Raw genomic sequence first — 14,540 nt, 5'->3', positions numbered from 1 at the left:
GGGTTGACTAGCAATACCCCCCATACCTGCAGGGCAAAGTGCATTGGTCTTCAGAAGGCTCTTTTCACGGCTAAATGGAAAGCGGGGCAGACTTTGTGGCACTGCATTGTGTAGATGCAGCGGTCTAGCAAATACATTTATGGCTCAATCTTCTACGAAAACTAGAAGAACCAGCCAAGACCAGTAACCGCACAGCTTCATTATGTGAAACAAAGAACAATGTTTTCTGCAGTACTTCCTTTCTTATAACAAAAAAGGATTACTGACTTTCAAAACAAGAAGTGAGAAAGTGCAGCCTCCACAGTACCGCCCTATTTTTAGCATAATGCTCTGGAAGATTACCTTCTTCGCACTACTCCCCTTGTGAGTTTACTCAGCGAACTGGTATATAAAGAGATTAGAAGCTATTTCACAGTACTACTGTGGCGAGATAAGTACAGAAGGTGAGCAACCATCCCATTAGTAATTATTTGCAAGATAATTGCACCAATTTTATAATTTGAAGGCAGTGTTCACTGTGGAGCCATGACACCACTGTCTGGAAGGTCTGTGCTGGGATAAACCAATATTACTGGTATGTCTAAAGGCGCATCTATCATCTCAGATAATTATCAATGAAGTCAATAATTCAGCAGTGACACAATGGGTGTGGTTTTGGCTGTGTTTTTTTAAAAAAACTGGACTGGCTGCTCTATGACAAGAGTGAGCACTTGAGAGCGTTAGAGGTGGGATACTTTTTCTTTTTAAAAACCACCCCATGGTATAAAATGGGACGATGGGCTGGGAAATCCTTCTGTGTCTAGCCTGGGCAGTGGAAATAAGGAACCTTGACCTGAGAATCTTATGTGCGGAGGTCAAGAGCCTGCTATAGCTCCTTGGCAAAAGGGGGTGAGAAAGGGAAGCAAAAGGACGCTTCAAGAAACAAAAGCAGGGGTGTTGTGCTTGTTTGTCAAGTTAAACATTGTCTGAACTGTCGGTCCACCCACGAGCCAATTTTGACCAAGTCCTACTGATTTAGATTATGTATTCCCCTGTGGACACTTTGTGTTCCGCTCTAGGTTCTTGGCATAGGCTAAGAAATACAAATAAATGAAACTAAGCAAGCCCTAGAAGTTAAGAAATTGTGCCAAAGCTTTGCTCCTAAGTAACACCTCCTTTTCATTCAGTACCCTCTCATTATCAATAGCCTGGTATTGTTCTGTGATAAGGGTTGCCAGTTCAAGTCCCAACGCCAGGTCTAGAAATCTCCATATACTCTCCTAAGAGGAATCTGCACCTGACAGGCTTGCTTTGGGGGTATAGATATGCTGGGATTCTAGCATCTTCGGCTTCCTCTTCCTTCTGGGATGTCTGAGTGCGGTCTTTCTCCTGACTTCAGATGAATTATGGTGCTGGAGGAGACTCTTGAGAGTCCCATGGACTGCAGGAAGATCAAACCTATCCATTCTATCCATTCTTACTAGAAGGACAGATCCTGAAGTTGAGGCTCCAGTACTTTGGCCACCTCATGAGAAGGGAAGACTCCCTGAAAAAGACCCTGATGTTGGGAAAGATGGAGGGCACAAGGAGAAGGGGACGACAGAGGATGAGATGGTTGGACAGTGTTCTCGAAGCTACTAACATGAGTTTGGCCAAACTGCGAGAGGCAGTGAAGGATAGGCGTGCCTGGCGTGCTCTGGTTCATGGGGTCACGAAGAGTCGGACACGACTGAACAACTGAACAACAACAACCTTGGATCCCAAACACCTTGGTATTCGGATGTTTTGGCTCCCCTAACGCCATAAACCTAGAAGTAAGTGTTCCAGTTTGCAAACTTTCTTTGGAAACCGAACGTCCAATGGGGCTTCTGCGGCTTCCGATTGGCTGCAGAAGCCGCACTTTGGTTTCCAAACGTTTTGGAAGTCGAACCGATTTCTGGAACGGATTCTGTTCGACTTCCAAGGCACGACTGTATGTGTCTACTCTAAAAAGAAAAGGGCACATAAGACTGGACTCGCATCCCCTCATGGGCTTCTTTTTCTTGCACACAGGGCTACATTCACAAAATCACTTACTATAGCAGCTTTCACAGGCTCGTCCTGTTCCCGTGTTCTGTGCCTGGACTCCTGTACCATTCACCACTCCTGGCTTGATATTATTGACATTGATCTGGTTGGGATTTGGCTTGTTACTTAAAGAAATGAAAAACGAGATGGGTGGTTAGTTTATGGGAATAAATGCCACCAGCACCACCCGACGCCTTCAGCTGCCCCAGCTGCAACAAAACATGTCTCTCCCGTTATCGGCCTATACAGCCACAGCAGGTGCTGTAACATTCCAGTGGGTTGATTTCACTCCCGAAGGCACACTCTTCCACCGTCTCCTAAGACAGACGGAGGCCAAAAACCAAGGGAACATGCAACGTTCTGATGATACTTCAGACATGGTAAATAAATATCGACTATCTCCCATTTCTAATAGTTCTAACATAAAATATTTTCACTAACTTAGAGAAGAATGTAGTGTACCGCACCCGGTCCCCCTCCTCTTCTGCCAAATCAAACTGTCAACCCCCCAGTCAAATCTCTTAGTGCTAAATGGTTCAAGAACTACATAATTGCGAAGTAACAGGTGTCTAAAAGCTATACATGCAGTTTAAACTTCCTGAAGTTCCACAGGCATTACTGAATTTTCATCTACCATATTTTCCGGCGTATAAGACGACCTCCAACTTTTCCAGTTAAAATATAGAGTTTGAGATATACTTGACCGCAGATTCTCCACCTGGCGTATAAGACGGCCCCTGACTTTTGAGAAGATTTTCCTGGATTAAAAAGTAGTCCTATATGCCAGAATATACAGTAAATCTCAGCAAAACATTGTATCACATTCATTTGTTTATTTATTTTTATCTAACTTTATTTGTTCTTCACAAAATGCAAATATCCTCCCTTCCAGGAATTCTACTATCAATTCTACTTGGGAAATGATCTATTGGCTTTTCATTATTTGTGCTTTAAAAAAATTGTTTAATGTTTCATATAACCTAGCTTGGAAAGATCTGTGTTCTGAAGAGATATAAAGAAATGCAATAAAGAAATAAACAGTAAACACTGCACCAATGTTACATCATAGCAAATTAAATACACGATCCATTTTCCAAAGAGCAATAGAAGATCAACAATTTACAGAAAAACCAATAGCTATCTTCATTTCTGAATCTGAGTTTTAGTTTTGAAGCAATAATAATAACAACAACAACCATCAGGGCTGGAGTCAGAATAATAAATAATAATAATAATAAATTTTTATTTATACCCCGCCCTTCCCAGCCAAAAACCGGGCTCAGGGCGGCTAACACTAATTAAAATCACAGCAAAAATATAACCACAATCAATTTAAAATAACAGATTAAAATACAAATTTAAAAATTCAATATTAAAACTGCAGTCTCATTTTCAAATAACCCACCAATAAAAGAATGAAGCATAAATATCAAACAGAAACCAACCCAAAGGCCAGGTGGAACAGCTCCGTCTTGCAGGCCCTGCGGAAAGATGCCAAATCTCGCAGGGCCCTGGTCTCTTGTGATAGACTGTTCCACCAAGTCGGGGCCAATACTGAGAAGGCCCTGGCCCTAGTTGAGGCCAACTTAGCATCTTTGTTGCTCGGGACCTCCAAAAGATTATTATTTGAGGACCTTAAGGTCCTACACAGGACATACCAGGAGAGGTGGTCCCTTAGGTACGAGGGTCCTAAGCCGCATAAGTACAAAAGACATACAGCTCTGCTGTCAGTGAACTTGACTCTTTATTCAAGGAAACGTCAAAAAAACTCAGCAACACTTCCCAGCAGGTCTTGCCCCTATGGAGCTGTTGCCAGGACTGAATGTCCCTTCCTTCCACCCTTTCTAAGGCTTCTCCTCTCCCAGATGTTTCCCAAGCAGTCTCAAGCTATGTCTGTGCACCTCTGGGCTATGTTCTGCCCTCCTCAAGAATTCTGTGCATTCTTGGATACCAAGGGGAAGGGGAGCTTGTCACAGCTGGTGGGGGAGACTCCATGGATTCTTCTGCAGCCTCTTGACCCCCCTCCTCTGCTTCAGCCTCGGAGTCTGAACTGCTGCTCCCTGTCTCTTCCTGCCCAATAAACCCTGTTGCTCCTTCAACATCCAGATCCTCTCCCCAAGTCTCTCCCTCTGACATCTCCTCGGTGTCCCACCAGCAATTCCCTGGGCTCTGAGCCATCTTCAAAAAGGGGGGGGGGAGAATAACCAGGTAACTACTGATCAGTGAGCTTGACATGAATACCAGGAAAGGTCCTAGAACAGATAATTCAACAATCAGCCTGTGAGCATTTAGAAAAGGATGCTGTGATTATAAGACCCAGCATGGGTTTCTCAAAAACAAGTCATGCCAGACGAATCTCATTATTATTATTTTGATGTCAAAAGCTTGGTGGAGCAGGGGAATGCTGTGGACATAGTGTATCTTGATTTCAGTAAGGCTTTTGACAAAATCCCCCATGATATTCTTGCGAGGAAGCTGGCAAGATGTGGGTTGAACAAGGTAACTGTTAGGTGGATTTGTAGCTGGTTGACTGACTGAACCGAAAGAGTGCTCATGAATGGTTCCTTGTCGTCCTGGGAAAAAGTGACAAGTGGGGTGCCGCAGGGTTCTCTCCTGGCTCCGTTGTTGTTGAGAGTCTTTAAAAAACACAACTTGGACAAGGGAATTGAGGGGATCCTCAAATCTGCAGTCGACAACAAACTAGGAGGGATAGCTAATGCTGTCCAACAATGGAACGGTCTCCCTTGGGAGGTTGTGGACTCTCCTTCATTGGAGGGTTTTAAGCCGAGGCTGGATGCCTATCTGTCATGGATGCTTTAGTTGAGATTCCTGTATTTCCAGGGGTTGGAACAGAGGACCCTTGAGGGTCCCTGCCAACGCTACAATTCTATGATTTTATTATTCTACCCACAGTGCCTCCATCTTGTCAGAATTTAGCCAAAGTATATTGGCCTCCAGCTCATTACTGAGTCCAGGCAACTGCACAATTTTACCTGACTTACGAGCACAACAAGAAATACAGTTTGTGTCATCAACATGTTAATGAAACCTCACTTCAAATCCTTTGATGATCATGACCTTTCCTTTACAGCAATTAAAGTTGTGGGCTTACTCTAACTCAACATGATAAAGATATGAATCACTTAAATCAGAATTCAGTTAAAATGCCTGCTAAAATAAAAGTTTTCAGTAGGCTCTGAAAGTTGAACAGGGAGTTATGCCTTTGCTATGAATTGTTTCTGTCTTAAGAGGGAGTGGAAGAAAAGGATTCCTTACTGTCACCCAGTGTGGTGTAGTGGTTAAGAGCGGTAGACTTGTAATCTGGTGAACCAGGTTCACGTCTCTGCTCCTCCACATGCAGCTGCTGGGTGACCTTGGGCTAGTCCCACTTCTTTGAAGTCTCTCAGCCCCACTCACCTCACAGAATGTTTGTTGTGGGGGAGGAAGGGAAAGGAGAATGTTAGCCGCTTTGAGACTCCTTCGGATAGTGATAAAGTGGGATATCAAATCCAAACTCTTCTTCACCCTCATTTGATCCAGCTACCATTGGACTGAGGATGGGACTCTTGAGGGGGTGGGAAGATTACCTGACAGGCTCTGGGGCAGCTATCCCTCCTCTAACTACTTACTTGGGTACTCTGTATTGTGACGGGGCAGGCCTCTCATGATGCACAAGTGGAATAGGTGGTCCTGCCAGAATATGAAGGACAGATTGTTGGTAACGTGGTCACAGGCAAATTGGTTACAGGGGTGACCAGGTTATGCACCTTTTGAGATTTCATCTACTCCTTCGGCGCCTGTTATCTGCGAATTCCTTCCTCTGGTTTCTATAATGAATAACATGTTGTCTAACTCTTTACATTTATTTTAAAGGTTCTGTAATAGTCTGAATTTACAGCACAATCCTATGTATTTCTACCTAGAAATGAAGTCAACAGGCTTTAATGGGACTTACTGTCATGTATTTGTAGCCTTACAGTGCTGTGATACTAAATTGTTCAGGACTATTAAAACAAAGAGAAGCTCCAAAGGACCTCTCAAAATTGAGTAAAATGGGAAGTGCAATTCAATATAAACAAGTGTAAAGTGATGCACTTTGGGGCAAAAAAAATAAATCTTAATTTCATATAGGTCTTAGCTGGCGGTGACTGACCAGGAATGAGACCTTGGGGTGATTGTGGATAACGCGATAAAGATGACCATGACAGCTGTGAAAAAGGCAAATTCCATACTAGGGAGCATTAGGAAAGGAAGTGAAAGAGGTGTGGGCTCAGCTGGTAAAGAATGAGACTCTTAATCTAAGGGTCGTGGGTTTGAGCCACACTTTGAGCAAAAAGATTCGTGCACTGCACTGGGTTGGACTAGATGATCCTCGTGGTCCCTTCCAACTCTACAGTTCCATGATTCTATGAAAAGAAAACTGCCCATATCATGATGCCATTATACAAATGTATGGTGTGTCCGTGTTTGGAATTCTGTGTATGGTTCTGGCTGCCTCACTTCAAAAATGACATTGTAGACTCGGAATAGGTTCCGAAAAGGACCATCAAAATAACCATGGTGACTCTCCTAGGAGAAAAGCTCGCAGCGTTGGGACTTTTCAGTTTAGAGAAACGGTGAGTAAGAAGTGACATGACTGGAGTTTATAAAAGTATGCGGGGCATGGAGAGAGTGACTAGATAAAACACTTTCTCCCTCTCTTATCACACTAGAACTTGTGGATATCCAATGATGCTGAATGTTGGAAGATTCAGGACAGATTAAAGGAAGGACTTCTTCGTGCAGCTCCGAGTTAAACTATGGAACTCCCTCCCCTTGGAGGCAGCGATGACCACCAACTTGGATGGCTTTAAGAGGATTAGACGAATTCATGGAGGACAGCACTGTGCTTTTTAAAAACAACCTTTGTGTGTTTGGAAACCATCATTCCAGAGATACCCCATTCTTTTCTAATGTATTCAATGTCTGAACCTGTAACGGCCCTAACGTGCCAGAAGATCCTGGATACCTTTTCCCCATCTGAGTTATTTCCTTGCTTAGTTCTTCCTCTTTTCCCTTCCCAAAGGTCAAGAGCTTCATTTTCAATTTAGTACAGAACAAATACAATGCCCTCTTTGGCCAAACTGCGGGAGGCAGTGAAAGATAGGCGTGCTCTGGTCCATGGGGTCACGGAGAGTCGGATACGACTGAACAACAACAAATCTCACAAGAGATCATAGCCTGCATATGTACAATCCATCTTGGGATCCCTAGGAGAATCAAAGCTGGTTTTGGTTGAGGTTTTGAGACAAGTGTAGCTTTTTAGCAGCAACAAACATTACAACATTTACACACATCCATGGGACTAAGACCCCTTGGAGAAAATAAAGACTTGCTTCCGAGTAGGCATGCGTGGGATTGCCCTGTTGGAGAACGTAACATCTATTTTGTGGTTAAAAATTCACATACATAAGTTTACAAGAAAAGTAAGAATGGCTATAATATTTTCATTCCATCTGTAAATATATATATAATAACAGGCACTTACTAATTAGGAATATATACTTGCTTTAGCTTGCTTTCTGCTTCTGCAGCTTTCAACCTTTTCTGAATACAATACAATAAAATAAAATTAGAACATAAAAGCAATCCATATAAATTATAACTAAATCTGAGACATTTTCCTGTTCTCAACGAATACCTCTCTAGGTATACAAAAAGTCAATTCACCTTGAGGAAACAATGGCTGCAGTTCATCCCTTTATGTTAGCATCATGGATTTATAAAGTAGTTTCTGAATATTACTGATCAGCAGCGCTGAAAATATTAATCAGTACATTAAAGAAATGAATTCATACCATAAGAAATTAAAGCAACAGATTTTAATCATGGCTAGAGCCCTACAAAGGAATAGAACCAATTGTACATCACTTGGTTAAGGCAATACATGAAAGATCACAGAAGGTAGACGTTACAAGAATGGAGAATCTGACTGAACTTTCTGATATTAAGAGCTGCTCGACAGTGGAACTGTCTCCCTCTGGAGGTTGTGGACTCTCCTTTCTTGGAAGTTTTTAAGAAGAGGTTGGATGGCCATCTGTCAGGAATGCTTCAGTTGAGATCCCTGCATTGCAGGGGGTTGGACTAGATGACTCTCGGGGTCCCTTCCAACTCTACAATTCTATGATGTCATCCTCACAACAACCATGCAATGTAGGTTAGGCTAAGAGATGGTGACTGGCCCAGGGTCACCCGGTGAGCTTCATGGCTGAGTGGGGATTCGAACCCTGGTCTCCCAGGTCCAACACTCTAACCATTACACTACACTGTGCTTGGGGGTGCAGATCATGTATATATGCAAGTTCCTAAAGACATGTGTAAGTATAAGACGTCAAATAATTTATGTGATAAGACAGTGGGGAAATATCAAATTCCATTGCAAAGTTTCAATAAGAAAATACTGTAGGTAACAAACAGCTAATTAGTCTCAGTGGCAGATGACCCTCCTATGCTTTTTCCAGAACAGATCTCTGAGTTGGAGATCCATCCAAAGTCAATCCAGACATCGCCCGCCTTAATGAGACATCTGCCAGTCATGTTCATCCACTCAAAAGGGAGATACAAGTTTCAAAGTATTCACCGAATGTCAGCAAAACTTACCATATAGGATTGTAACGATTACTACAATAGATTGTAATCAGAAGTTATAAGCAGCTCTTTTGAGAAATGCAACTACATTGTTCTTACCTGTTGAACATATCGATCTGTTGTTTTCCACATATAGTAGTACTCAATTATGCTGGTTAAGGACTTCCATGGAAGCTAAGAACACACATAAACAAAACCAAAAAAAGCCCATGATGTGTCAAATCTACAACATCCTGTGAACAAAAGACTTTAATAGCAAAAAGTCAGAACTCAGAAGTTCCCAAGCATATAGCTACCCAACTGCCACAAAGCTAGATGTTGCAGAAGTGAGTTAACTGTTCTCTATCCAACTTTGTGCCCCCTCTTCACCCTCCCCATGCTGCAATTAGGCTTAAAAAAACACCAGTGAAAGCTGTTTTTATCAACCTAGTTGCTGTGCAAGGATGTACTGCCGAGCTGAACTGGGATTGTTTCAGTCCCAGTATGGAGGTCCTGTGGGCAGCACCTCACACAAAGTAGTATGATTTCCAACATGCTTCAGGTACAATGTTCCAGATTATGTTAGAAACAAAGTACAGGTGTCTAATCTGTTTCAGCCTCCTAAGACTAAACCTTTAAAGCCTTGATCACCATTGGCTTTTCACAATGCATGTCCAGCTGGGAAAATGGTGCCAGAACTCATAGAATCATAAAATCTTAGACCTGGAAGCAACTCCAAGGTTCATCTAGTCCAACCCCCTGCAATGCAGGAATCTCAACTAAAGCATCCCTGACAGATGGCCATCCAACCTCTGTTTAAAAACCTCCAAGGAAGGAGAGTCCATCGCCTTCCGAGGGAGACCATTCCACTGTCAAACAGCTCTTACTGTCGGAAAGCTTTTCCTGATGTTTAGTCCTTTCTTGTGACTTGAAGCCATTGGTTGGAGTCCCACCCTCCAGAGCAGGAGAAAACAAACTGGCTCCATCTTCCATGTGACGACAGCCCTTTAGATATGTGAGGATGGCTCTCCTATCTCCTCTCAATCTCCTCTTTTCTAGGCTAAACATATCCAGTTCCTTCAACCGTTTCTCATAAGGCTTGGTTTCCAGACCCTTGATCATCTTGGTCGCCCTCCTCTGCACACCTTCTGGAAGATGGTGAGACAAACCTCTCCTTCATTGGAGGTTTCTAAACAGAGGTTGGCTGGCCATCTGTCATGGATGCTTTAGTTGAGAATTCTTAATTGCAGGGTTTTTTTTTAGGATTCTATGAGTTAAATTGTGGTGCCCAGAGTTGGGACACAGTATTCCAGGTGTGGTCTGACCAAGGCAGAATAGAGCGGTACTTCCCTTGATCTGGACACTATACAGTGGTGCCCCGCTAGACAAAAATAATTCGTTCTACGAGTTTTTTCGTAGAGCGAATTTTTCATCTAGCAAAGCGGCAATGGAGCGCGGAGGTTTTCACGCAAAAAAAAAAATCGTCTTGCGAGGCAGCCCCATAGACTTTTTCGTCTTGCGGGGCAGCCTTCCGCTAGACGAATGCCTTCGTCTAGCGAGGCATTCGTCTAGCGAGGCATTCGTCTAGCGGGGCACCACTGTACTTCTGTTGATGCAACCTAGAATGGCATCCACTTTCTTTGCTGCTGCATCACACTGTTGACTCATGTTAAGCTTGTGGTCCCTGTATCCTTTTCACATGCACTACTGGTGTTTCCTGCTTGGCAGGGGGTTGGACTGGATGGCCCTTGTGGTCTCTTCCAACTCTATGATTCTATGATTCTATGGTAAGCCAGGAGTCTTCTGTCTTATATTTGTACAGCTGATTCTTCCTAAGTGCAGAAACTTACATTTGTCCCTAGTGTTAGTTTGGGCCTAGTTCCCCATTCTGTTAAGGTCATTTTGAATTATGATTCTGTCTTCTGTGACATTAGCTACTCCTTCCAGTTTGGTGTCATCTGCAAATTGGATGAGCAGCCCCTCAATTCCTTCCATCAAGTCATTTATAAAGACCCTGAACAACAATGGACCCAGGACAGAACCCTGCAGCACCCTACTTCTAACTTTTTTCCAGGAAGAGGATGAACCATTAATGAGTACTCTTTGGGTTAAGTCAGTCAGCCAGTTACAAATCCACCTAACGGTTACATTGTCAAGCTCAAATTTTACCAACTTCCTTGCAAGAATGGGGGACATTGTCAAAAGCCTTACTTAAATCAAGATGTGCTATGTCCACAGCATTCGCCTTATCCCCCAGGCTTGTAACTCAATATCCCTAAACTATAGCAGCAATTTGGAAATGGCATGGGACACATGGGGAGGAGAATGTGCCACTGCACACATGGAAGATGTTCTGCTTAGACACTTTTTTAGTTGAATACTGCCCTAATTTCTTTAACTGGAGAATGCTGCCCACGATCTTCTAGATGTGCAATGTCGTTTGCCTACTTACAAAATCTTGCTGAATATCAGTAAAATCCTTTCCGTATTTTTCAAGGGCTTCTTCAAAGAGATTTGCCTCAGAAGCAGACCATTCCTCCATCTCATCCCTGCACAAGACGGGCCCACCCTGGGGCACAAGGGCAGAAATTGCCTTGGAGATGTCATAGATGTTTTTGTGCAAAGTATCCATGGCATGGAACTACATAAAACAAACCAAATACAAAGTGTAAAAAAAGAAGAAGTTTCCAATACATAAAAAATGCAACATATCTATTTTGTTGCTGTTTTTTGTTCGTTTGTAAGAATGAGAGTAACTAAATTATTAGAGTAATGAAATGAGTATTATACTAAGAAAACCGTTGTAGAAGCAATATGAAGTCATATTTTAAATCTGATGTATAATGTGAAAGAGACTATTGTAAATTTATGTTTATTATTTGTGTGATGTAAGATTTAATGTTTTGTTTTATGTTTGAAATCCTTTTATTTAAAGAAACACAAATTTAATAAAGACTTATTTTAATTTAAAAAATGCAACACATTTCAAAATAAAAAGCTATGAATGAATATAGGGGACTGATACATATCAGGGGACTGTTTTATCTTTTATTATGTTTTTATATATGCTGTAAGCCACCCAGAGCAGCTGGGAAAACCCAGACAGATGGGTAGAGTATTATTATTATTATTATTATTATTATTATCCTCTAATGCTGGCATGAGGAATCCTTACCAGGCCAAATTTGACAGGTGGTTGGGGAAATCACCCAACGTCACAATGACATCTGGGTCAGGACTCCAAAGTCACTGCTAAAACAAAGCTCCCCAACCCCCTTGTTTTAACATGGGCAAGGTACTGCTTAAACCCTTCATTGCAGCAGTGGTTCAATGGTTTGCACTGAACTGCCCAACTGGACAGGATTTAACCACCTGGTGAACACCTGATCGAGTAGGGGTTAAATTCTCTTGTACAGTGGTACCTTGGGTTACAGACGCTTCAGGTTACAGACTCCACTAACCCAGAAATAGTACCTTGGGTTAAGAACTTTGCTTCAGGATGAGAACAGAAATTGCGTGGCAGCAGCGGGAGGCCCCATTAGCTAAAGTGGTACCTCAGGTTAAGAACGGACCTCCAGAACGAATTAAGTTCTTAACCTGAGGTACCACTGTACTGGTACAGTATAGGAAACCCCTTCCTAATTAATAAACTCCACATCAGTCATACAAATCATTTAAATAAGCATTGTAAATTATCACGAACTTAAAAGTTACTATGTAAATCCTAGATCTTCGTTACAGGTAGGTAGCCGTGTTGGTCTGCCATAGTCAAAACAAAATAAAATTAAAAATTCCTTCCAGTAGCACCTTAGAGACCAACTAAGTTTGTTCTTGGTATGAGCTTTCGTCTCTGAAGAAGTGTGCATGCACACGAAAGCTCATACCAAGAACAAACTTAGTTGGTCTCTAAGGTGCTACTGGAAGGAATATTTTATTTTATTTTGTTTTGACTAGATCTTTGTGTTATAGATTCACAGCTCTAAACGGCACCTAACTGAACTGCCTCTTAAGCACACCAACTACACCAGTGTAAAATGCTTCAGGACTCTTCCAGTGTTTTCAGCTTTGAAAGCCCGAGTTCACCACGTCTCCCACACTGTCAGCAATCTGATACATTACTCTCTTTGTGCCATTACGCTATAGAGGTATTAACTTTTAACTGAAAACCCAACGTTAGGATTTATTTTCTCAAAAATTCTTACCAGTGTGATATCCCTAGATGCTGCTGCAGCACTCATGTGTAAGCTTGGCTGCCGGACAGAACTGCTGCAGTCTAGAGCGCGAGCAAATGTACCCACAGAGCTAAAAAAAAATAATGAAGAAAAGGCTAACTTTCCATGCAAGAAAACACACACAAAGCGAAGAAAGTAACAAGTTAACAGCAAGAACTTTTAAAAACAATTTGGCATGTATATTTACAGTGGTACCCCGCTAGACGAATGCCTCGCTAGACGAAAAACTCGCTAGACGAAGGCATTCGTCTAGCGGAAGGCTGCCCCGCTAGACGAAAAAGTCTATGGTTTTTTTTTCGTTTTGCGGAGCGGGGCTGTTATTGCCGCTCCGCAAGACGAAAAACCCGCTAGACGAAAATTTTCGCAGGACGAATTATTTTCGTCTAGCGGGGCACCACTGTATTTATAAGAGGGGAGAGAAGGAGTTTGCATTTTGCTACATTTTCATTGACATCAATGATAACACACATTTTCCCCACACATAGTAGTGACCATTGACCACCCCCCTCCCGATTTTGACATTGCAGAAACCTGTCTACCTTTATCTGGAAAAAAAAGTAGTGTGTGTACCGGAATCTAATACAGGTGTCACAAATGCCTTGTTTCAGCTCACTCCCTCATCAGGTTAGGAGGTTATTTAGATGACAAAGTCAACATTGTATGAACCAAGAAGACCAACCGTGTCCATCATCACAGCTAGGTGGCTGCTGCAAATGGTTTTATTATTATTATTCATTTTTGCATATACCCCCAAAAGGATGGAAATTTGCTACATCAACTTCGTTCTATTTGAGATTCCCTCAGAAGGAAAACATTTAAATGCAGGTTGTCAATACGAAACTTGCCCTCACCACTCTTAAGCAAATGTCATGTGTCATGCGTCAGTCTCGCTGAGTCCAGTGAACCATGGGAGCTACGACTCAGAATCTACAACGTGCATAATGGTGTCAGTGAAGTGCGCTCACCGTCAACCACCAGCCTCGGCATACCTGCTGGAATTGTACTAACGAAAACTAGGAATCTGTTTAACAAAGGACAGCTGCTGAAATCAACACTTCCTATAAATGTATTTTCCATAAACTTTCACGGTGTTTTAACCCTACAGTGCAACATTCCAGAAGCCTCAGTGGCCAAAGGTTTTGCTACAATTATTTTACGCAAATTTAGAGATCACTAAGCGATTCATACAAGATAAAAGTTGAAAGTGAAACCCTTTCTTCATCATCCAGTGAAGAAAGCACGAGCATATCAAGCCAATAAATTACCTTCAGTAGCTCACTATAATGCAGTTAAAAGTGTCATTCGAATATGAGTCATTTGAATCATTCACTGCAATACCAGCTGACAGAGAAGAATGAGATCTAATAGCTGCTGAGGCACATTATCATCCTTAACAAGGCAGGAGGAACAAGTAGAAGTTGTATGTTTTTATTTGCCTGTGGAGATTGTGCAAGAAGATAGTGTTTTCTTAACATAATAATATAACGTGAGCTAACGGTGCTATTTTGCACTGAAAGCGTGTACAGTCTGAACAATGTACGTGAAAGACGAAGGTGGTAAACATCCCTTGAAAAGCAAAAGCTTCGGACTTGCTACACAGCAGCCACTGTTTAAGCACCAAATAAATGCAATTCTTCTGCTACTAATCTTCCAAAC

The 14,540-nt window shown here is 42.2% G+C and overlaps 1 protein-coding gene across 6 annotated transcripts in view; it reads right to left on the bottom strand.

The window, feature by feature from the left end:
* Positions 1-14,540, bottom strand: part of MTA1 (metastasis associated 1) — a 67,125-nt gene that overhangs the window by 25,616 nt on the left and 26,969 nt on the right. For all 6 annotated transcript variants that reach the window (XR_004427000.1, XM_033154282.1, XM_033154285.1 and 3 more), the window contains 5 exons: positions 12,855-12,954; positions 11,105-11,293; positions 8,773-8,847; positions 7,574-7,632; positions 2,056-2,171 (listed from right to left, as the gene is read on the bottom strand). Coding sequence is in view for 5 of the 6 variants with exons in the window: in XM_033154282.1 (XP_033010173.1) it covers positions 2,056-2,171; positions 7,574-7,632; positions 8,773-8,847; positions 11,105-11,293; positions 12,855-12,954 (539 nt within the window). In the remaining variant the exon portion in view is untranslated. The remainder of the gene's footprint in view (positions 1-2,055; positions 2,172-7,573; positions 7,633-8,772; positions 8,848-11,104; positions 11,294-12,854; positions 12,955-14,540) is intronic.

This window comes from Lacerta agilis, chromosome 7, assembly GCF_009819535.1.
Source record: "Lacerta agilis isolate rLacAgi1 chromosome 7, rLacAgi1.pri, whole genome shotgun sequence".
NCBI lineage: Eukaryota > Metazoa > Chordata > Lepidosauria > Squamata > Lacertidae > Lacerta > Lacerta agilis.
This window is presented reverse-complemented; position numbering and strand designations above follow the sequence as displayed.